The sequence below is a fragment of the Rhinopithecus roxellana genome, chromosome 8, assembly GCF_007565055.1.
Source record: "Rhinopithecus roxellana isolate Shanxi Qingling chromosome 8, ASM756505v1, whole genome shotgun sequence".
Lineage (NCBI taxonomy): Eukaryota > Metazoa > Chordata > Mammalia > Primates > Cercopithecidae > Rhinopithecus > Rhinopithecus roxellana.
Genome location: NC_044556.1, coordinates 92,779,627 through 92,802,561, shown reverse-complemented (window position 1 = coordinate 92,802,561; position 22,935 = coordinate 92,779,627). Strand labels below are relative to the sequence as shown.

The 22,935-nt window shown below is 53.7% G+C and overlaps 1 protein-coding gene across 4 annotated transcripts; it reads right to left on the bottom strand.

The window, feature by feature from the left end:
* Window positions 1-1,791: 1,791 nt before the first annotated feature.
* ETNK2 (ethanolamine kinase 2) lies at window positions 1,792-22,637 on the bottom strand. 4 transcript variants are annotated; one of them, XM_010369803.2, is made up of 8 exons: window positions 22,050-22,637; window positions 20,170-20,429; window positions 17,080-17,202; window positions 11,784-11,926; window positions 10,526-10,609; window positions 7,423-7,568; window positions 4,890-5,069; window positions 1,792-2,986 (listed from the first exon to the last, which is right to left on the bottom strand). In XM_010369803.2, the coding sequence occupies exons 1-7, from the start codon at window positions 22,305-22,307 to the stop codon at window positions 4,899-4,901; spliced, it is 1,185 nt and encodes a 394-aa protein (XP_010368105.1). In that variant the 5' UTR covers window positions 22,308-22,637; the 3' UTR covers window positions 1,792-2,986; window positions 4,890-4,898. The 4 variants fall into 4 exon arrangements, with proteins under 4 accessions (XP_010368105.1, XP_010368107.1, XP_030792185.1 ...); XM_010369805.2 differs by having other exon boundaries at window positions 4,890-4,963; XM_030936325.1 differs by lacking the exon at window positions 4,890-5,069.
* Window positions 22,638-22,935: the final 298 nt, after the last annotated feature.

Here is a 22,935-nt window from a genome sequence, read left to right as displayed (position 1 = left end):
GGAGGTGGAGCTGGCGGTGGCGCCTGCCCCCTGGTGGTCACGATGGAGAGCTGCTCATTGCACCTCCCACTGTCCATCCCCTCCCCCCTCCGACCTCGGCCCTCGGCCTCCTCCACTTTACAAACCAGGTCCTGCCAGTCTCAAGACTCTCCTAACCTGGCTCATTCCCACCTGTCAGTCCTGAGTTCCTCTTCCCTTCTCCAAGTGCTCTTGTCTTGCCTGCTTTATTCCATCTGCTGAGACACAGTAGCGGGCCATGGAGCCCCACCCCCGTCCCATGAGAGGCAGGATGGGGCCAGGTGGTTGCAGAGGCCAGGAGCAGAGTGGCGTGGTCATTACCAGGAAAGCTGGGCCACAAGTTCGTCCCTTCCATGCATCTCTGGCAGAGACCGTGGAGCAGAGCCCGTTGGGAAGATGGATATGCCCAGGTGTCCTTTAACTAGAGCTCTTTGCTAAGAGTCTTGGAAGGGGCCCGAGGGGGTGGAGCCCAGATCACACTTGGGAGCCCAGACCCGGTGTTCAGCCAGGAGGGCAGGAGTGCTGGTTAGCCTGGGGTGGCAGTGAAAGGAGCGAAGGAGGAACTCTCAGTCTTTGGGGGACAGGATTGTGTTCCCTGCCACCACACCAGCTCACTCCACTGGAGGACTGGGGGAATGAGAATACTTTCTTAGAGGCAGCAGTAGGATGATGGCTGCTGTTAATTCCTTCTCATGCAGAAGGTGGCCAGGGTCTTAGGGGCACAGGATAATACCTGGGGGGGCTCTGTCCCAGCCATTCCCTACTTACCACTGCAACACTTGTCTCCAGCTCAACAGCATCAAGGCCCAGGAGGCTGGAAACAAAGCTGGCTTCACAGTGTTAATTCTGCCCTCAATTCCAGAGGTGGCTCGGAGAGGAACGAGTAGCGGGGACACTGTTTAGTCCAGACAGGATGTGGCTTTGACCTCCTGACCCCACGGGTGACCCCCAGGGGGCCCCTACTTGACCAGCCTGGCATCATCCCTATGTCTGGGCACCTCTTTCACCCATGTCCCCCCACTGGTAACCCCCAAGGCTGCTGCCCATAGAAGGCCTGGCTATGCTGTATCACCATGACCTTGAAGGTGCCAGCTCCAGTGGTTGCCATGGCACCAGGGTGCTTTTTGCAGGCAAAAGCCAAACAACCAGAGTCCACCTGGCAGGCTGCTGCTGCTGTTGCCTCTGCTGCCCCTAAGGGCACTGGGCACTTACTGGCAGGGGGCAGTCCTGGAGCAGCTGCTGCCTGGTGCACAGCCTGGGAAGTACAGCCGGAGTGACTGGGCTGCTAAGGGGGTGCCTCCTTCTCATCTTTGAGTTTTGCTCTTCCTTCCCTCTGGCCTTCTGAGAAAGTGACGGATTGGTTCCAGACATCACTCCTGCCTGTTCTCGGGCAGAGCAGCCCCTTCCCCACTCCACCGACAGCTGGGAGCCGGAGATGACCGAGAAAGATGTCCCGAGCACTTCTATTTAGGATGTCACTGGTTCATCTCCTGAGTCAGCCAAAGCCCTCGTAATCCACAGCCTAGTTCCCTCTAAGCAGCGCTTTACCAGGTTTGACTGGTAAGTTCTACCAAGAGAGTCAAAGGCAGAGAAGCTGAGTGAGAGAAATAGGGACCCTGCCCAGAGCCTTCAGAGCTAGGTGCACAGGAGGATGTGTGCAAGTGGCTACCTTGACTTCAGCATGAAGCCCAGGTGGACATCAGGAGGGGTTACAGCACCCCTCAGCCCCCACGCAGGGGTCAGTTCCTCACCATTGTCACTCAGACACAGCAGTCCGGAAATGAGCATTTTAATGCAGAAAACCATGATAATTTACAAATGAATCACTTTCTGGGCCAGAGCCAGGAAGGCCCCACCAGCTGTGAGGGCAGAAAGGAGGTGGAGGCTGTTGAGTGTCCGTCCGGGCAACCAGCTGAGTCAGCACCTTTCTGATGGGATTCTGCCCAGGCTCTCCCACGCTGGACCCTGGGGGGCCCTGGCCCCCACCCCATCCTCTTGGCTCCCACTAGGCATTCCCAGATAGGAAGACCTTGGGTCAGCTTCAGGACATAAAGTAGAGCTGGAGAGACATCCCTGGAAGGAGGGCCTGAGGGCCAGGGAGGGAACAAGGCAGAAGACTGCTGGTTCTGGTTTTGGCCACCTCACCCTTGGCCACGTCCCCTCTAACCAAGCCACAGCACGAAGCAGAGCCAGGCTCTGGAAGTCCAGGGCCTCACCACTCCCTCTCCTGTCCCCTCAGCAGGGGGACAAAACAGAAGCACAGGAGAGCACGTTGGGGAGCATGTTTCCTCGGGGTGAGGTTTGATTGGATCTGGTTTGGAGAAGGTGAGGGGTCTCAGATGAGGTGGCTGCTGGGGAAGATGTCATGCTCAATTCTTGGCCCCACCCATCACCAAGATATGTACATCCATGTGTCAGAGTTGGTGTGATGCTGGTTTGGAGCTCAGCACCTCCCACGTGGGGCATGCAGGGGGAGACGGACTGGAGGCTCAGGGCACTGGAGGTAGAAAGGAGCCCTCCCCGCCTCCTTCCCCAGGCCAGGAAGGGGTAAACACACATATAAGGCAGCCCCAATTCCAGCAGGGCCTGAGGCTGGGAATGATGTGTTTCCCAGGGGTGGTTATGGTCCAGGACCTGGCTGCAGGCACTTCCTCCCAAGCCTGGTGGGGTGCAGGGGACCCCCAGAAGGAGGTCCTATCAGCCCCCTCCAGACAGGAGAATGAGGTCTTCAGTGGCAACCACTGGGGGCTGGCGGCAGGGACAGAGCCTTCTCCCTGGACACCCACCTGTCCCCTCTCCCACCTTGTCCAAGGGTGTGGACCCCGGAGTGCAGAATTGAGCTCTGGAGAACAGGTCTGGCCAGACAGATGGGTAGGGGAGGGATGGGGTGGCTGGTCACTTTGGCATCTCCAAGGCTGACACTTGAGGCTTCACCTTGAAGTACTGGTTGAATCGGATCACTGCGTACCTGGGGAAAGACAGAAGGAAGCTGGGTGTGAGGAAGAAAGCCAGGTGGGCCCTGCTGGGGGTGCTCACATCATAAGGAAAGTTTCTTAGTGGCTCTAGGCCTATCTAAGTCTGAGCAGATCAACCCCAACCCAGACTGATTAGTATTATTATTTCTTTTGCTTCTTTTTAAAATTTTTAATATTTATTTATTTTGAGACAGGGTCTGGCTCTGTCACCCAGGCTGGAGTGCAATGGCACGATCTTGGCTCACTGCAACCTCTGCCTCCCGGGCTCTGATGATCCTCCCACTTAGCCTCCAGAATAACTGGGATTACAGGTGCATGCCACTACATGTGGCTAATTTTTGTATTTTTTGTAGAGATGGGGTTTCACCATGTTGCCCAGGCTAATCTCGAACTCCTGAGCTCAAGTAATCTGCCCGCCATGGCCTCCCAAAGTACTGGGAATACAGGCATGAGCCACCGCGCCCAGCCTATTTTTTTTTTTATTGCAACTACATTTTTTTTTTTTTTTTTAGATCAGACTAGAGAAACCCACAAACATGCTTGTTTGGAGTTTTGGTTTTTCAGTTATTATATACATATTGCTGTGCAAATGAGTATCTACAACTTTTTCCTTTTGGACAACCAGACCTATTAAGCAATACTCCCCAATGCTCCCTCTCCCCACCCCCTGGCAACAATTCTGGTTTCTATGGATTTGACTACTTTAATTATCTCTTATAGAACCATATTTGTCTTTTCATGACTGGCTTATTTAGCATAATGTCCTCAAGATTCATCCATGTTGTAGCAAGTAACAAGATTTCCTTAGTTTTTAAGGCTGAGTGATATTCTATTGTATGTAGAGACCGTATTTTATTCATTCATTCATCTGTTGGCAGACATCCGGGTTGCTTCCATCTCTTGACTACTGTGCCAAGAATAATGTTGCTGTGAACATAGGTATATAAATATTTCTCTGAGAGTTTGCTTTCAATTATTTTGGCTACCCACCCAGAAATGAGATTGCTGGATCATACGGTTGTTATATTTTTATTTTTTGAGGAACCACCCTACTGTTTTCCACAGTAGCTCACCATTTTACATTCCCACCAATGGTGCAGAAAGGTTTCAATTCCTGCACATCCTTACCAACAATTATTATTTTCTGTTTTTTAATAGCACCCATCCTAATGGGTGTGAGGCGACATCTCACCATGCTTTTCACTTGCATTTCTCTAATAGTTGTGAATACTTTGAAACCAGGCTAGTGATTCCCTTTCAGCTGAAGGTGGGTGAGAAGGAGAAGGGCAAGGCCCTGGACCAGAATGGAGAAATGATTCCTGGCCCTTAGGGACATAGAAACCTCACAGGACAGGGACTCCCTGAATCATCAATACACAAGCAGCAGCTAGCTACGGTCCCTATATATCACTAGGAGCCACTGAAGGAGTAGCTGGGTCTGTCGCCCAACCAGAAGGCAGCATGGCAAACACTTAACCACTGCATGGCTTCAGCAAGTCACTTCTGTGCTCTGGACCTCTGTCCTCTCTGCTGTTAGAACGAGGTAGGATCTGCGATTGTTCAGACTGATTTTCAACGATTGCATCCACCACCAGGCTCCGTGGATAGGTGCGCTGGCAGCAGGGCAGGGCGTGGAGTAGGTAGTAGGATTTGGTGGGGACTAGCAGACCTCCTGCGAGGAACAGGGAGGATGTGACACTTCTCTTTTCAGAGTGGTACTTTCCTGGCATCCCCTGGGGATAGCAGCCCCACTGGAGATGAGCTAGAATGGGGGCGAGTCAGCAGAGCAAGGGAGCGGACTCTGGGCATTCTGCCTGGGCTGTCCTTTGCCCACACCCTGGGCTCAACCAAGGATCTCCCTTTTCTCCACGTCCCCCCCATCACCCCCGCACTCACCTGAGGAAATCAAAGTGGATGGTGGAGTACTGGTTCTGGATGAGGGCCCAGAGAGCCCAGAAGAAGTGAGACGCCTGGAAACAGACCAGAGAGGATCAGCCTGGCAATCTCCCCGTGCCTGTTTCCGACTCTACAGCACTGGAGGGATGCAGTCATTGTGGAAGACACACAGCTAGGACCCTGGAAGAGATGTGGTGGGGTCTCCCTAGCACAAGCTGGGGAAATTCTGGAGGCCAAGTCACTGCACAGCATTGGGAGCCTCCACTCCTTCTAGAGAGAGGGGGTCAGAGCCAGTTCTACCAAGGCCCGAATGTTTACCAACCCTAAGGCAGGTAGTCAGTAGTGAGGAATTCTAGGGGGTTCCCACAACCTAAGCAGGACCCACACTCCACCTCTGGTCTCTTCCCTACCCAGGGAGATCTCTTGGAGTCTTCAAGGCCAAGGTATCCAGGCCAAGATGAACCCCTAAGCCAGAGCTTAGGCCTAATGGCTAGTGGGGGCTGGTGCCCTTCAGGAAGGTGCAGGGAAGGAAGAGTGATGGGCAGCAGTGCCCTGGCCACATGTCTGCTGGAAGATCCCTACACTAACCTCCTCCACTCCTTTTCCTCTCTTCCACTGGGAGGCTGGTTGGGTTGGAAAATGAACCTCGATATGGAAACAAGAATCCCCCAAGTCTGGGCATTTGCTAAGCATCAAACTGTGCTTTCCTTGTGGCTAGAGGCACCCACCAGGCCCAGGTCACCTCAGGCTCAAGAAGCCAGGGATTGGGTGGGAGGAGAGTGAGGATGGAAAAACTACCTGTCACACTATGCTTATTACCTGGGTGATGAAACAATCTGTACACCAAACCCTGGTGACAGGCAGGTTACCTATATAGCAAACCTGCATGTGTACCTCTGAATCTAAAATAAAATAAAGCCAGGGAGCTGTGGTTCCTGTCTACCCCTGAACAAACACTAGTGACGCCATCGCTTTCCCATGTGCATCCCCCAACCCTTGTGGCTCTCCCATCCCATTCCCACCCCATCCCAGGGTCTTCCTCACTCAGGGGTTGGCTACAAAGTACCTCCCTCCACTTTATTTCCTTTCCATTCCGTAGAAGGGGCATAGATAAGCTAGCACGTATGAATGATCACTAAAAAACTTAGCAAGAGGAAGGCATGTTCTTAAGGTCTTAAAGTCTAAAGACTGAGGAGGAAGAACCTAATGTAAACTCAGTGAGGAAAACAGAATAGGGATTCTGAAATTACAGAAAAGTAAAGATTGTATTTAGCTCTCTTCTGTACTGTGAAATTCAAGGCAGCTGCCGTGTCTTCTTATGCACAGCTGACATTAATGAGACTAGTTAGGAATCCCTAGGCACACACCAGTGGAGACTTGGCATGAACCAGGCACCTTGGATAAGGGGCATTCAAAATTGAGAACTGACAGCACAGTCATTTGAGTAGGAAGAGCCTGTCGGGAAAAGTTTACTTAGAGTTCTGAGTCAGTGGAGGAAGTTACAAAGAAGGATTAGAGCTTGACATTCTGTATCTTCTCTAAAGGTTATGGTAGCTCACGCCTATAACCTTAGCTACTCAGGAGGCTGAGGTGGGAGGATCATTTGAGGCCAGGAATTAGAGACCAGCCTGGGCAACATAGCAATACCCTATCTCTACAATAAGTTCAAAGAAATTAGCCAGGCGTGGTGGCACACACCTGTAATCCTAGCCACTCAGGAGGCTGAGGTGGGAGGATCGCTTGAGCCTGGGAGTTTAAGGCAGCAGTGAGCTACGATTGTGTCACTGTGCTCCAGCCTGGATGACAGAGTGGGACCCTATCTCAAAAAAAGTATATATATATTATATATTATATATATGTATGTATGTATGCCGGGTGCAGTGGTTCACTCCTGTAATCCCAACACTTTGGGAGGCAGAGGTGGGCTAATCACCTGAGGTCAGGAGTTCAAGACCAGCCTGGCCAACATTGTGAAACCCTGTCTCTACTAAAAATACAAAAAAACTAGCTGGGTGTGGTGGTACATGCCTGTAATCCCAGTTACTTGGGAGGCTGAGGGCAGAAGAATGGCTTGAACCTGAGAGGCAGAGGTTGCAGTGAGCCGAGATAGCGCCATTGCTCTCCAGCCTGGTCAACAAGAGTGAGACTCTGCCTCAAAAAAAAAAAGAGTATATATATGGATGAATTTAACTGCAACATGAAGGGCTGAGGTTAGACAGTAGAAAGAACTACTTATTCAAACAAGGGAAATGCTAATATAGGAAGCTAGGATATTTCTTGGAAGTATTCATTCCTCTAGAAAGGAGAGAGCCTAGACTTGGTGGGGCTTGGGGAGCAGGGAACAGGGCATCAAGTATTAAGGGCTGCCTAAGACAGCTCTTACCAGGCTTCACCTCTAGGGTGGGGTCAGGAGCTGGGGATGGGTGTCCCCAGGCTCTCACCTGACCCTGGGCTCTGGGTAGGAGGCTAGTTGGGTCACCAGTCCCTCCTGCTGACTCCTTTCCTGTGCCAGCCCTAGTCACGAGGCACTCACCAGGGCAAACTTGTTGACTTGCACGTAGAGCCTTTCCACCTCCCTGGGGGTCACGGCCATCCCCTTTTGTGCCTGCAGGTAGTAGTGCAGCCACTGCAGCTGGGTCTCCCGCGCCGGGTACAGGCAGTAATCCACCTCATTCACGCCTGATGGGGAGGCAGGCCAGACACAAGTTGCTTGGAGATGAGCCCACCTAGGGTCTCCTCAAGCTCAGTAGGTGTTCCCTTCTCCCCTCAAACTCCCATCTCCTTTGACCTGTGGGGCTGTGCCTAAAGAGGCAGCCCTGAGAAGGCAGCTTCTTTGAGTATGAAACTCAGCTAGTGTGAGGTCTACCCCATCCCAGCTAGGAGCACTGCTTCTGTGGGATTGAGGAAAGCAGAGAGAGAAAGGCAGACAGGTTAAGGGGCAAGACACAGTCCTGGGAGTGACGGCAACCCCTCAAGACAGCACCACTGTCTCTCCCAACCCCTGCACAAAAATGACCATGTGCAGGAAGCCCTCAGTTAAAAGCACTGGATCAGCATTACTAGTCCTAGGTCTTATGCTAACCTTGTTAGCCTTAGGGGAACCCTTTCCTATCACTGGCCGAAATTTCTTCATTTATCAAATGAAGGGACTTCATGTAGGGATATCAAACATGGCTTCCTGGTGTTAAGAGGCTATTTAAAAACATCACCTGGAGAGCACCCCCACCCCAGTCCAGTTCCCTAGATGGCTCTGATGTGTAGCCAGGCTGGGAACCCATGGATCGGATGGCTCTGGTTCCTTCCAGCCCCGCCATAGCCCTCCAGCTGCCAGCCCAGTACCACCAGCTCATCCCGGGCATGGTGGAAGAAACCACAGCTTCAAAGCTGGTACACAAAGAAGTGATTTAAGACAGGAGGACCAGGACTGGGCCACCTTCTCCAGGGTTCCCTCCTTCCTCTTCTTCTTGTCCTTCTCAAGCTTCCTTTATATCCATGGGGAAACATATGCAGTCTCCTGAGGCTCCAGGAGTGTGGCTAGAAAAGAATCTCCTGGAACAAATGTAGAAACGGAGGCCCAGAGAGGAGAAGAAATGCACCCAAGGTCACATGGTGGTTAGAGGCAGAGTCAGGGCTGGAACTCTGATCTCCCAATGACCAGAACTGTGTCTTCCTCACTCCTGCGCACCCATGAGGCCCCTCTCCCCAGGTCGGGATCTCCCCAGCTCTCTCCCTTCCCCCAGGCTAGGTTCTTCCTCCTCCATTCTCAACTTGGGAGCAGGCTGCAATCTACCCCTTTGGAGAAATTCCAGTTGGACTTTGCTCTGTGCCGTGGGCGAGGAGGACTTAAAATGCTTAAGAATTATCCCTTGTGGAAAGGCCAGTGAGCCTGGCAGCCAAGAATTCCCAGACCCAGGGCCCTGCCAGTGCCAGCCTCTGCTCCATGCCACACCCCAAGGCTCAGCTGCTCTGCCCAGCTGAGGCTCCATCACCCCGGGGGTTCCTAGGTGTACTCTCAGGTACAATCATTGCTTGACAGATTGATCACCTGGGGTTCCAGAAGGAACACAATTGGCCTGATGGGGCTGGAGAGTGGCTCTCCAGTTCGCCTGGGCATGCCTCCCCTATCCTGAGCCACAGGGCCTTGCCCCATCATGGGAACACCTCACCGTGCTAGTCTGGGGACAGCTCTCCAGCCCCAGTGTCCAGCTCTGTCCCATGTGAGTTGCCTCCTTGGTCCCATCTAATTAACCCTCAAGCTGGAAAAACCTGCCCTGTTTCCTCTACACAGATGGTTCCATTGTGTATACTATGCCTTTATAGAACAGCTGCTTACCCCTAGGAATCACCCCCCTATCCTGCCTCTCCCATCCCCACTCCCGGAAAGCTTCCCAGTCTAATCACAGCAGCAAACGCCAATACAATGCTTAGTATGTGTCATACATATGTGTGTGTGTGTGTGTCTCATATCAACACTATGAGGTGGGTACTATCATCATCTCCATTTTATAGGGGCACAGAGAGGGTAAATAAACTGCCCAAGGGTCACACAGCCAATAAGCAGCAAAGCCATAAACTGAACTTAGGGAGTCAAATTACATAGCACATACTTAGATTCTACTTAGATGATTCTCATCAGGCCACCAGGCAAACAGCTACTTGTAGCTTGTTCTGCTCCTTGTCTGCATATAAGGCCCCCATGTACAATTGGACCGGTTGTACTGGGCATAAAGGAGCTTGGACAAAGGAGTGGAGGCTGAAGTCATCCTGTGCTGTGCTGGCCAAGCTGCAGCAGTCGTCTAAGCTGTGTCGACCTGGAGGAAGGGGTCTTTTTCTAATTTATGTACCAAGCTGAGTATCTTCAGGATCCTACAGAGGTCACATTTTCCTAATTTGTACCAAAGTGCCATATGGGCTAGGAGAGGTCTGCTCTGTGTATGTGAGTCCTGCTTCCCCCAGTGAGACTTGGAACTCTCTAAGAGCAGGCTGTGCCTTAACCCCTCAAGCTGTGATACTTTGGAGGACAAGAGCTATCTAGCCTCCACCCTCCCCATACCCTGGCCCTGGTCCCCACCCTACAGAGGGTGCTTTGAACATTGGTCAGATCTAGTCCTGTATTGCCTAGTGACAGGGATACCTGCTGAGAAATGCACCATCGAGTGATTTTGTGTGATCATCAGAGTGTACTTACACAAACCTAGATGGGACAGCCTACTACACACCTAGGCTGCATGTTATTGCTCCTGGGCTATAAACCTGTACAGCATGTTACTGTACTGAATACTGTAGGTAACTGTAACACAATGCTAAGTATTTATGTATCTAAACATATCCAAACATAGAAAAGGTACAGTAAAAATATGGTACCTATGCAGGTGCCTGTAGTCCCAGCTACACGGGAGGCTGAGGCAGGAGAATGGCGTGAACCCGGGGGGCAGAACTTGCAGTGAGCTGAGGTCACGCCACTGCACTCCAGCCTCCAGCCTGGGCGACAGAGCGAGACTCCGTATCAAAAAAAAAAAAAAAAAGGTATCTATTACCGTAAATATACAGTAATCTCATAGGACCACCATCTACATGTGGTCCGTCACTGACTGAAACACCACTACAAAGCACGACTGTAGTAATGCCCCTCTCACCTGCAAACTCGTTGAAATGGTTGCCAATGTCAAAAGCTTGGTAGTTGTAGCCAGCATATTCATAGTCAATGAACCGCACGTGACCTATGAAGTAGAGGAGAGTCGATGAGAGTTGGCCCAGGAGATCTGGCAACAGAGCCTGGTCAAGCTTCTGCAGACCTCTGGGATGCACCCACTGAGTGATGCCAGCCTCTGCAGCAACCCTGCCCAACCCCATCACTGCAGCAGTCTTCTAAGCTCCTTCTTTCCATCCATCCATCCATCTGCCCTTCCTAGTTCCCAGTGTCCCTCTCACACAGCTGGAGCTGCAGGCTCTCCTCATCTAAAGACAGCTGTCCTCAGCATGGCTAAGGATCAGGAATAAAGCTAAGTATTAATACCCCCTGGGGTGATGCTCTCATCAGCAACACGAGGAGGTGTTCGTCCTCTCTCTCTTTCTTGGCACAGATTTTGTTTGTTTGTTTTTGTCTTTTTGTTTTGAGACAGAGTCTGGCTCTGTCACCCAAGCTAGAGTACAGTGGCTTGATCTCAGCTCACTGCAACCTCTGCCTCCCTGGTTCAAGCGATTCTCCTGCCTCAGCCTCCTGAGTAACTGGGATTACAGGTGCATGCCACCATGCCCGGCTAATTTTTGTATTTTTAGTAGAGACGGGGGGGAGGGTTTCACCATGCTGGCCAGGCTGGTCTTGAACTCCTGACCTTGTGATCCACCCACCTCGACCTCCCAAAGAGCTGGGATTCTAGGCATGAGCCACCGCGCCTGGCCAGACTTTATTTTTTTTTAATTGGGTCTTGCTCTGTTGCCCAGGCTGGACTGTAGTGGCTCCATCATGGCTCATGGCAACCTCCACCTCCCAGGCTCAAGTGATCCTCCTGCCTCAGCCTCCCAAGGAGCTAGGACTATAGGCATGTACCACCATACCAGGAAAAGTTTTGTGTATTTTTTTTTTTGTAGAGACAGGGTCTCACCACATTGCCTGGGCTGGTCTTGAATTCCTGGGCATAAGCAATCCACATGCCTTGGCCTCCCAAAGTGCTAGGATTATAGGCATGAGCCATTGTACCCGGCCCTTGGCACAGACTTTTCAAAGTGGGAATTTTTTATTTCCTTTCCCCTTTCCCTTCTACAAATTAACTTAAGACCTAAATCCAGGTCTCCTTTTGCTTGTCCAAGTGCCAGCCGGAGGAACAGATCTGTGAAGCCAGCTAACCAACCAACCAAAGCCCTGCTACTGCCCTGGGGCCAGAAAAGCCATACCTTTGATGCTGTCATAGATGATATTCTTGCAGAGCAGATCATTGTGACAAAACACCACAGGGGACTCCAGCTGGGACAGATGCTCCTTCAGCCAGGCCAGCTCCAGTTCCAACACCTCTACCTTAGGGACATCTGCAGAAAGGCTGGGCAGTTGCAAAAAAAAGGTAGCCAGTGAAGGCAGGGCTGATAGACAAGCAGGTGCTTGGCCTCAAGAGCCCTGAGTTTGAGCCTCATCACTCCCTCTGTCTTACTGCAGGGGGGCCTTGGAAAAAAGGCCAATCTCTTAGACCCTCACTTTTGTCATCTGTAAAATGGCACTGAGGGGTCCTGTCCTTCTGACTCCTCTGGTTACACTAGGAAGCTGATAAAGACATGGGCATAAAAGCATGAGGCAGGGCATAAAGTCACTGACTAAGGGCATCCCTGCTACTTTGTGAAAGGGACAGGAGGGTAAGGAAGGAGACACAGGGAAGGGACAAGGCAGGTGAGAATGAGTGTCCAGACTCGGGGATTCCAGACTAAGAACAAGGAGCAGTGGGGAGAGATACAAAACAGACCTGCTCTTAGGATGCTGGGAAAACTCCCCAGGAGGAAGTACAGCTCCCTAAGTCAAGCTGAGTCCCACAAAGATCCTCCCCGGCAGGAAGAGTAGTGCCCTGGCAGGGAGCTGGAGCAATGGAGCTCTCTTGAGAAGGCAGAGGTATGTCCTGGTGTGCCCCCCTCTCACCCCAGCAGCTGACCATGTCACAGGTAGAAAGGACCAGAGAGACGGTCTGGTCTAACCTCTCATTTCACAAACAGACCATCGGCTCACATGAGAAAGCAAACCAAGAGCTTCTTTAGCTCACTCCTACACTGTCAAAGGCACATTAAAGCCTTCAATGAGAGCATGCTTGCTTTGTGGCTCCCCAGTGACTCGTCCCTTCTACCTTGAGTTATGAGTAAGTGTTCCCTTGTCCCAGACCCCTGCCAGACCATGCAAGTGCAACTTGGGGGCAATGAACCCAATGAACCCAATGATGCATGGGTCCACCTCTCCTCCTGCCCCACCCCCATCCCATGCACTCAGCAGCCATTTCTGCTGAAAGAAACACATGTTGAGGAATGAAGAAATCAGCCAATCAGTCAAGTTATCAGAGGCCATGTGGAAGTCTGATGAGGGTCCACTGTGCTTGCATGCTCTGAACTTTGGTCCCCAGGAGGCACACAGGTCTGTGTACACTGAAAAGGCCAAACACCACAGTCCTTAAAAACCTAGAACCACCAATGGGCAGAGGGGAGGAGGCTGGGCTTTTATCTCCATTCCTGTGTCACCAATTTGTGTTTCTCTGTCCAGGGTAGCAAGAGCACATAGAGGAGGATGAGAATGAGACCGGCCTCTCTCACCTTCCCGCAGGACAGACCGATCACTCCCTCACCCAGCCCAGGGGCCAGAACATGAGGAAGAGTGTTCAGCCACTGAGGCACTCCTCTGTCCCCTCTGGAGAAGGAAGAGAGCACAGGGTCCCTTTCAAGTTTTGAGAAGGTCAAAGCTCAAGATCTGAGGTCATCTAGTCCAGCCCCATGGAGAAACTGAGGCTCAAGGGAGGAAAGAGGCTTTCTCCCAGCCTCCAGATACCTCTTGCACTGCTGGATCCTTTACTTCTTCATCTAAGGAAAGCAGCCCTTGGCCCATCCAAGGATCCAAATCGAATGGAGTCTCCTAATTGTGAGGGCTGTGCACTCTCTCTGAAGGCCTGGGTGCCCCTCAGAGGCTCTGCGAAGGCCCCTCTGAGTCCAGGGAGTCTGCTGGGAGGGGTGATATGGGGGAGGCCTTCCCCATGCTTCCTGGAGTTTATCTGTGCTGACAGGTCTGCGTAAGATGTGTTTCAGTCCTGGCTCTCCTTAAGAAGCTACCTTTTAAGATTCCTTTTATATTTTTTTCTTGGACTGAGACCATCAAAAGAGAAGAATTAGGAGGGTTCTTTGGTTTGCTCAGCTCCTGGCCTGAAAAACATGGCTCTGACATGCAAGATGCCTGCTGCTCTATCCCTGACCTCAGTCTGAACCCCACCCTGCCCACCCCAAGGCCACGCAGATGGTTACTGTGGGAACAATCCTGGCCTTCTATCTCCCCGGGGCCTCCCTCACTGCTCTGCTTCCCTCCCCTGAGCACTTGAAACATCGCCAGCTTCGCTACCTTCAGTCCCGCCACCACGGGGCTCTTTCAAGGCGTAATTGGCAGAAGAGTAACCACCACCACATCCCAGAAACACTGCCCAGGAAAAACTGCTCCTCCTGCTCCTCTGCCCCAGGGCCAGCAGGAAGGGGAGGAGGGGGCTGGAGGTCTCTGCAGGGAAGCCTTGGGGTTCCTCCTGATATCAGGACTGCTGCCTGGCCAGTCTCTACTGTGCTGTCAAGATCTGGACAGGCAAGAGTACTTTCTCCCCACAGGGCTCTTTCTAGGCATTTGAGCTTACTGGCTTATCCCTTTGCCCTCCCACCAACCAACCCACCGGTATCTCCTCGTGATGCCCGACCCAGTTATCCGCCCCACGTTCTCCCAGCCACTCTGGACACATCCGCGTCCGACACCGAGGCTACTGAATCTATTTCCACAGGTCTCCGACACATCCTATTCTCCATCCGCCACCTCAAGTTGCCCTAGGGGAATATTCCTCAATCCCTTGCCTCTATCACTTGCCTCAGAAACACTTGGGGTGCCTATCAAAATGTGGCTTCCTGGCCGAGCGCAGTGGCTTACACCTGTAATCCCAGCACTTTAAGAGGCTGTGGCAGGTGGATCACTTGAGGCCAGGAGTTTGAGACCAGCCTGGCCAACATGGCGAAACCTTGTCTCTACTAAAAACACAAAAATTAGCAGGGCATGATGGCAGGCACCAGTAATCCCAGCCACTTGGGAGGCTGAAGCAGAAGAACCACTTGAACCTGGGAAACAGAGGTTGTGGTGAGCCAAGATCATGCCACTGCACTCCAGCCTGGGTGACAGAGCAAAAAAAAAAAAAAAAAAAAAGCCGTTTCCTAGGGGATAAACGCAAGACCTCTCAATCGATCTCCAAAGTTGGGCACTTCAGGGGAATCTTATGCTCAAAGTTTGGGAATCCTAGTCCTAGATCTTGTCCACTTAATTACATCACTTCCAACTGGTCTCCCTACCTCAAATCCACCCTCCCCCACCAATCTGTCCCTCATGATGTTAGAGGACTTTCTTCCTAAAGCCCAGTCCTGGTCAGGTTACTGGCCTGAATCTCTGACTCAAACATCTTCACGACTTCCCACTACTTGCTAAATTAAATCTTGGCTACTTAGCCTGACATTTAAGACCCCTTACCAGCTAGCTCCAACTCTGTAGTTCACCCCTGCCCCCAGACCCTTCCCAGGTCCTCCCAAAGATCTGCTCCAGCCAACCTCATCTACTCGTCACTCAGGAGCAAATCCTGCTCCTGCCATCTCCTCCAGCTGGAGTAGCCTCCCTGCTCATTTCCACCATGCCAACTCTGCTAAGACAACTTTCCCTGGTTCTACCACTCCCAGCATACCCAGCACACATTACACACCCTGCCTTATTTTGCAGCTGTGTATGGGCATGTCCTGTGTACCTAGATGGCTCTTAAGCTCTTTGAGGGCAGGGCCAGTGTCACATTCATTTTTCAATTGTTTTAAATTCCAGTCAATCAATGTCTGTGAAATGAAGGATTGAATAATTCAGGGTTATTAGGCAATGCCTGGAGCTCCAGGTGCTTATCTCGTCTAAATGATGGCTCATCATTGTTCTGCTTTTGGGCACTCAGGCAGCTTAGGGCATGGATCATCCCCTAAAGAGGCTCAAAGAAGTTAAGCAACTTGGTTTGTCCAAGGTTCAAAGGTGTGACAAGAGCAAAGAGATTGGGCCAGCTCTTCTCCGGGGATTACTCCCTCCCAGTAAGGTTACCCCCAAGGTCACACAGTGACAGCACAGTCAAAGGAAGCTGCAGTATCAAGGATTATGTCTGAGTACCAGAAGCCTGGCTCTAGTTGCTAAGCTGCCACTGATCAGCGACCTTGGGCAGGTCCCATCCCCTCCCTGGGCCTCGGTTTTCCATCTGTCAAATAAGAGCTGTGGGCTGAAGGGTTGGAAGGACCTGTTCTCTATGAACTGTTCTAGCCCTAAGGGAAAAGGAGGTCCTTGTCCCAGAAAGAATATTTGACATACAAGGTCTGAACATGGTCAAAGAGAGGGCAGGCCTGGGCCACCTTGGACAAATAGTCCCAAAGCAGTGCTTGGTAAGCATGGCGTGGGATGATGCAGATAAAGTCATGCATGTGTGTGACAGAGACATACTCAAAATGGGGATAGAGTTAATTATTATTGGAAGAGAGAAGACACACCCTTCACCTCAAACCTCTTCTGCACCCCACTCCCATGAACATTTGGAAGACGGGTGATGGCCAAGCCCAGCAGAGAGCGTGAAGGAATCAGAGACTCACTACTGCCTTTTTTTGGAGGAAGGAAGGCAAGACACCACGCTTTCCTCCAGGCCTGCATCCTTTCCTCGGCACTCAGGGTGTGCTGGGGAGTCAGGTGTCTAAAGGCTTGGAGGACTCTCAGGTTGCTGGTCAGAGTGCTTAAGGGAAAACTCAGGGAACTCTGTCTTATCGGGAAAGGGCAATGTCAGGATGGGTGGACTACCTCCTTTCCTGTGAAGAGCAGTGAGGGAAGCAGCAAGCTGTCAGTCTGAGCAAGGTGGGGGCAGGGTCCCCTAAGGCACATGGGGACAAGAAGGCACATGGGGTCTTGGGAAGTAGCAGGAACCTTGATTGTCTCCAGGGGCTTGTCAGCTGATGAGTTGAGTTCTTCTGACTGATGCTAAGCTCAGTCCCACCTCATTCTGAGGGCCCTGCCCTGCTCATGGTTCAGAAGGCAGGGCAGGTGGAAAGAGCCCTGGGCTGGGAAACAGAAGCCCTGCCTTTCACAAGCCCCATAACACTGGGCCAAGCTCAGTCTCTGAGCTTCAGCAGCCTCTAAGTAAAATGGGGAAATGTTGTCCCCAACCCTGGTCCCTGCCACAATCACAGAGTGAAGGAGAAATGAGCACATGGGTATAAAACTGCTCATCTAAGCTCCTTAGTCAGCGGGCCCAACTCTGCTTGGAGACAGAGGCTTAGCAACTAGGAATGAAGGGACTGCAGGAGAAACTCCCCAGCCTCCTCCCCGGGACCTGAGCCCTTAAACCTCCTCGCAGGGTGGGCTGGAGCCAAAAGGATGGGGAAGGGAGATCATATTAAGGCAGCCTTGGACCCTCCCAGATCTTTGTACCTGGGGTTGATCTCGTTCTTCACAAGCGTGAAATAATTGTGCATCTTGTGCCAGAGGGTGGGCTTGGGCAGGCTGCCGTTGGCGTGGATAGTATGAATCTTTGCCATTTCTAAGGCGATTAACCTACAGCAGGGAACAGGAAGAATAGAGCATCAGTGCTGGGACATTGCCTTCCCCACTCATCCCCTGCTGGCCAGATAGGGGCCCTCCGGGCCCACCAGGGCACTAGCCAGAGGGCCAAGGATGGGATGATTGCAAGTCCCTTAGGAGCACAGGTCCTGCAGAAGGAAGGTCTCAGCAGAAGGGAGGAAAATGAATTAAGACCTTAGTCTGGCAGCTCCCTTTCCAGTGCCAGGCTGGGGCTGCCTCAGGGAGCAGAAGGGCAGAGCAGTGGGGCTGTTGGTCACAGGTCAGTGGCCTTGTTCTACCCCAGTGTACCCATAGCAACTCCTGAGAACAGACGGGCACCTGGGGATGGGGGCGGGGCGGGCCGGGCCCTCCTCTCCCCGGACTCTGATCCATCCTCTCAGGGGATGTGAACATAGGTCACTTTGCACCAAGAGATCAGGGGGTGGTGATGCCAGGCAGGGAAGAAATGCCCACCTCTTATCAGCCTGGCCAAGGTGGGGAGGGAAACAGGCTGGCCCAGGGCAGCCCCTTCCTCTGCTATAGGGAGTTGATGCTGGCGGCTGGGTGCCAAGGACGCAAAACAAGCCAGCGTTCTATTTTCAAGTTCTCCTGTGGACATTATCCAAGGTCTCAGGAGAGGAGTGGGTGGTAGGGAAGGTTGCTGGGAGAAGGTGGGGGTGAGTGGAAGACTGACCGGTCAGAGAAGGAGGGCCTTGATAAAGACCCCATCGCCCGAGGCCCTGTGTCCCAGCTGGGCCCTCCCAGTCCTCTGCCAGTCTTCCCTTCTGCCGTCCCACCCCCCAACCGTCTGCTAAGACTCCAACATTCAGCTTCCTTCCAACATACAGCCTCTGCCTGTTGCTCGAATAACAATCACTGGGAAAGACAACAAAGGCATTGGCTGTTTGAAACCTTGTTACCAAGCTGTTCCAGGGACATTCTCTCTCTTGCAAGGCCCCGGGAAGAGGCAGGCCATACCCTATTGGGATAACAGAGCAGTTTTGGAGCTCCTCTGGAAGCCCCCAAGACTCCCACCTCCTAAAGGGTGGAGGAGACAAGGGGTGTGGCAGCAACCTCGTGGGTGAGAGAGGAAGGCTGTGCTTTCTTTCAAAGGCCAGAGGCCCTGGGGCAGAAGGGAACCCGCCAGGGTTTGGGCAAGGCAGGGAAACAGACCTGAGACTCAGGCCTTCCCTTCCCAAAGGAAGATTCGGAACAGAGCATGAACAGAGCGTTTTCTTGAATATCAATAGGTCCGTTGTCTGGAATAGCAATGAAAGTAACCTCAACACTCAGCATTTTCATGCAGAAAGCCTCAGCAGGCCGAGGTTGGGGGTGGGGTTCAAGGGAACATGTAGAGGGTGGCTCCTGGAGGCTTCCCCCACAGACGTTCACCTTCACCCAGAGGGATGATGGTCTATCCTGGGAAAACCATCAAGGAAGGGCCTACCTCCTACACCTATCCCAATTTTGGGCTCTACCCCAGGTGCCACGTTCTTCTTATGGAACCTAAATCCACCTTCAATCTTCTTGACAATGGTAATTGTTTGCGTGAGAGGATGAGTGACAGCATCGGATACACAGAGGTGGAGGGATCCTGGGAGTGGTGACGACCTGCTAATATCCGAGCTTATATGCACCAGACGGAGGGAGAGCTGGGGGGAGTGCAGTGGCAGAAGTCAGGACAGGGTCCCTTGCACCCTACTCTGACTTCACATCTCCAGTCTGGGTCCTCTTGGAACTGTTCAGCTGGAGCCTGCAAACACCCCTGCATAGGTTTGTATGCCTCTCACACCCTCAAGACATACACACACACACACACACACACACACACACACACACACACACACACACACACAACTACAATATACAACTCAAATATCCCGCCTGACCAGCCACTTATGAGCATGGAGGTGGAAGAGCTCTCAGATCCTCTTCTTCTAAGTCCCTGCAGAAGGCATGCACAAACAGAGCCAGGTGCATTTGGGGTTAAGTGGCTGGCAGGTGAGGAAGCAAAGAAGCTTCTTGCTCTACACCCAGGTGGGCTTGTTTCCCCTCAGTACGCAAGGCCTCCTTCCCCTTGGAATAGCCTGGGCAGATGCCAAGGCTCCTAGGTAGACCCCCGTGCCACTGTCCCAGTGTCAGGAGTAAATCCCAGCCTGCCTCGGGCCTCACTCAAGCCTCAGTGCCCTCCATGTGGCTCATGGCATTGGAGTGAGGAAGGAGGACACTCTTTGCCATCCTTATTCTGGCACAGAGGAGAGGGAGATGCTAGGGGTCCTTCTTTGGTCCTCCCCCTTTCCAGTCTCCACAGCATTCCCAGGGTTTGAAGGAAAAGTCCAGTTCCTGGGCACTACACATCCAAGCATTTACTGGGAGGGGCTCCCCAGGAGCCACAGGTTCTTGTGAGCCTTTGAAAGGAGGCCTTGACAGTTCCCCAAACCTGGGTTTCCACTTCGTCAGGGAACCCGGAAGGAGCTCAGACTGGCAGAAGAGATAGCATCTCCCTGGGCAGGTAAAACCATGCGTACCCTGGATAGGGCCCATTTTCCTTGACAAACAGAGACAGAGGTAGAAAACCCTGAGTGCCTGGGGATCTGGCTCACATTTCGTTTCTAAGGCTCTGAGATGTTTCCAGGTCAGACTTGGAGTGGGCAGAGGTTTGAGGCATGGTGCCAGGAAGCAGATCTCTGCTGCACTTAGGGAACCAGGTCCTCTGCTCCCATGTTCGTCACAATTCTTCCTTTCCTCCCCCAGAACTCATCCTTCTAGCAGGCACCACTTAAAATCTATAGAAAGCAATAGCCCCTCTCTGCAGAGCGATGCATATAAACATGCATTTTTCATGAAATTTCAGGGAACTCACAGATCTTACAACTCTCTACCATGGACCCCACATGCCAAGGATTTCCAAGCCCAAGGCCTGAAGAATAGTAGAGACAGAGGCCCTGGCACCGTCCTCACCTGAAAAGCCGGGGCTCACGGATGTGCTCAGGCCCCAGGGCCACACCCTGCATGTACTCATAGCACAGCCCATTCTGGAAGGTGCAGTAGAGTCTGGGGGCACAGCCGTGTGCTCGCAGCAGCTGGAAGTTTCTGACCTCATTCTCCCGGTCCACCAGCAGCTCCGTCCGCTCCCCATACACCCGGACCAGCATGCAGTCCTGCATGTCCTCCTCCACGTAGCAGGCCACCAGCTTGTTGGTGATGCCATCCGTGAAGCGCTAGCATGGGGACAGGACAGTGCGTGGGTGGGTAGGTGGGGCAGGATCTCTCTGGTCTCTCCCCCGGACTTGGTAGCTCCAGCAGGAGGTGCTCATTTGAATGCTGAGCACAACCACCCCAAGCCCCCCGTGCTTTAGCCCAGTCACTCTTGCTCCACTCTGTCCCCAACCTTGGGGGTCTCCGGTCTCTATGAGTTCAAGAAAAAAAATGGTAGTGTGGGTTCAGCTCCCACACACTCCTGGGTCTGCCTCTAGTGAATGGGATTTGGCAATGGAGAAATTTCCACACTACTTGGGAGGTAGAAGCCCCCTCCTGCTCCTTACCCTCCATCCCAGTATGGAAAGAAATGACATGGACCAGAATGTGGCAGGGGAGGGCTGGGAGTTGCCCAGAACACTATGTCCTGACCAGCTGCCTCTCACCTTGTGCCAGGCAGTGGGCCCTGCTCTACCCCTTGCCCCATCCAGTGGTGGAGGTACAAGGAGGGTACTGAGGTTGGCACCCATCCCAGGGCTTTAGTGGCCAGAGGTCCTTACCAGAAGAGACAGGAGACAACTGGGCTGCGAGCAAGGTTCTCTGCGCAGCAGGGTGATAAGGAGAAAGGAACCATAGAATTTGTAGGGCACAATGTAACAGAACTGGGAGGGCCTTAGAGGTCATCTGAACCAATTCTAGGTAGGGAAACTGAGGCAGGAAAGGGGAGGGACTGGCAGATGGCACGTTAGGTCAGTGCTGGAATTAACCTCAGGCCTGCTTGATGCCTTGACAGTCTTATACCAAACTGGGCCTTTCCTTTTGAAAACGCTACTCCTCCCCCAGGGCGGGTTCTGTCAGCCTCCACACTTGGTTTAGAACCTCCCCACAACTTTGCCCCCACCCCACCCCAGAATGCCCATCTGCATGGAGCCGCTACCATTCCAGCGAAAGCTACAAGCGCCCCACTCGGCACCTTCCTCCACAGGCAGCCCACAGCGGGGCTGGAGGCAGTCAGCTGGGGAGTTAGCCTAAGGCTCAGTGAGTGGCTCTGCCCACAGGTATATCCCGGGACCTGTGTCCAGCTGGGGCTGGGGAAGATGGCCTGTGTGGGGGTGCTGAGCCTGAGCCTGCAGCGATGGTGAGGAGCTGAGTGCTAGCTGACATTCCACAGGGTGGCTCCTGGGGAACACAGGGGTAGCTCAGAGCCTGGAGGATTTGCTCCCACCGTGGGGTGGAGAAGGGGCAGCAGTGCATGGGGTATGGCTGTGGGGGGGTCTCTTAAAAGTTCCCGCTTCCTCAGGTTTCAGAGCTGGCTGGGTACGCGCTTCTGGGCAGCGAGGGGCACCAGCACGCAGTGACGGGGGTGCGGCCCGCACACCCAGCATGCCGACAGTGGGCAGGTGGCCACCCGGTGTGCCGAAGAGCCCCAGGAGGAGGGGGGCGTGTGCAGGGCCGAGGGAGGTGTGAGCCTAGTTTTGCTTAGGGACGAAATAAATCCGCACACAACCACGTTCCAAACCTTTCTTGCGCAGCAGCCACTCACCCCTAGGACCAACACCCGGAAGGATGCGAGGACGGGGTCCCCGCATCCCCCTGGCAGCCCTGGCAGGACCCCAACCTCGGCCCCGCGCCCACTCCGCTACCTTGGTCCGAACTTGCTCGGGTTTCCAATGCGGCCGCAGCTCCTGGATGAGGCGCAGGGCCCCGGGAAGGATGTCGTCCGGGTCCACGGAAATGCCGAAGTACGCGACGGCGGCGGCCCTCGGGGGGCCCGGCGGCTCCCGGCAGCCGGCGCTGGCCGCCGCCTTCTCCTCCATGCCCCATGAGCACTGTGGGCAAGGCGTGTGCCTCCTCAGGTGAAAGGACGCTCGCGGCTGAGGGGCCGAAGGGGGCACAGCCATTCCCAGCAGCCCCACCCCCTCGGAGCCGTGGCGGACGCTAGCCCCGGCGGGGGGGCCCGGCGAGGGAGTGGGAGTGGTAGAGGAGGGGCCAGGGGAAGTCCATGACTCAGGCGCGAGCTGCCCGCTTCGATTGCCGGCTCGCGGCCCGCCGCCCACCGCCGACCCCGGAGCGCTGCGGCCCGCCGCGATTGTGACATCACGGGCGGCAGCCCGCGGGAACGCCCCCGGCCCGCCCCCGCCCCGGCCCGAGGGCCGCTGGGGAGCGCAGCCAGCCACCGCCGGCAGCTGCGGCCGCCGCTACCTGGAGCGCTGGATGGGGGCGACGCCCCCCTGGGGGCCGGTGACGCCGGGGGTGGGGCCTCCGCTGGCTCCGCCCCGCTCGGGTCCCCGCCGGGGCTGGCTTCCCGGCCTCGAGGCCGCGAGACTCGCCCTCTCTCCCGGTAGCCTGGGGCGGAGGCGGGGGAGGGCTCGTCCTGCACCCCCATCTCATCCTGGAATAGAGAGATCCGCTGCTCCCACGACGTCAACTTGGCTCGCCCCTCTGTGCCCCTGCTCCCTGTCTCTCAGTCCCCGGACCCCGGGAAGTGGCTCTGCAGGGGCGGCCCCTGCTGCATCTCAAAGGTCCTTC

What these genes read in the sequence shown, in the direction of transcription:
- ETNK2 (XM_030936325.1), bottom strand. Translation starts at nt 22,307, where the DNA reads ATGGCTGTGCCCCCTTCGGCCCCTCAGCCGCGAGCGTCCTTTCACCTG. An exon ending in CCGAGCAAGTTCGGACCAAG is followed by an intron (nt 20,430 to 22,049) that starts GTAGCGGAGTGG and finishes TCCCCATGCTAG; the next exon opens with CGCTTCACGGATGGCATCAC. An exon ending in CCATTTCAACGAGTTTGCAG is followed by an intron (nt 7,569 to 10,525) that starts GTGAGAGGGGCA and finishes CCTCCCCATCAG; the next exon opens with GCGTGAATGAGGTGGATTAC.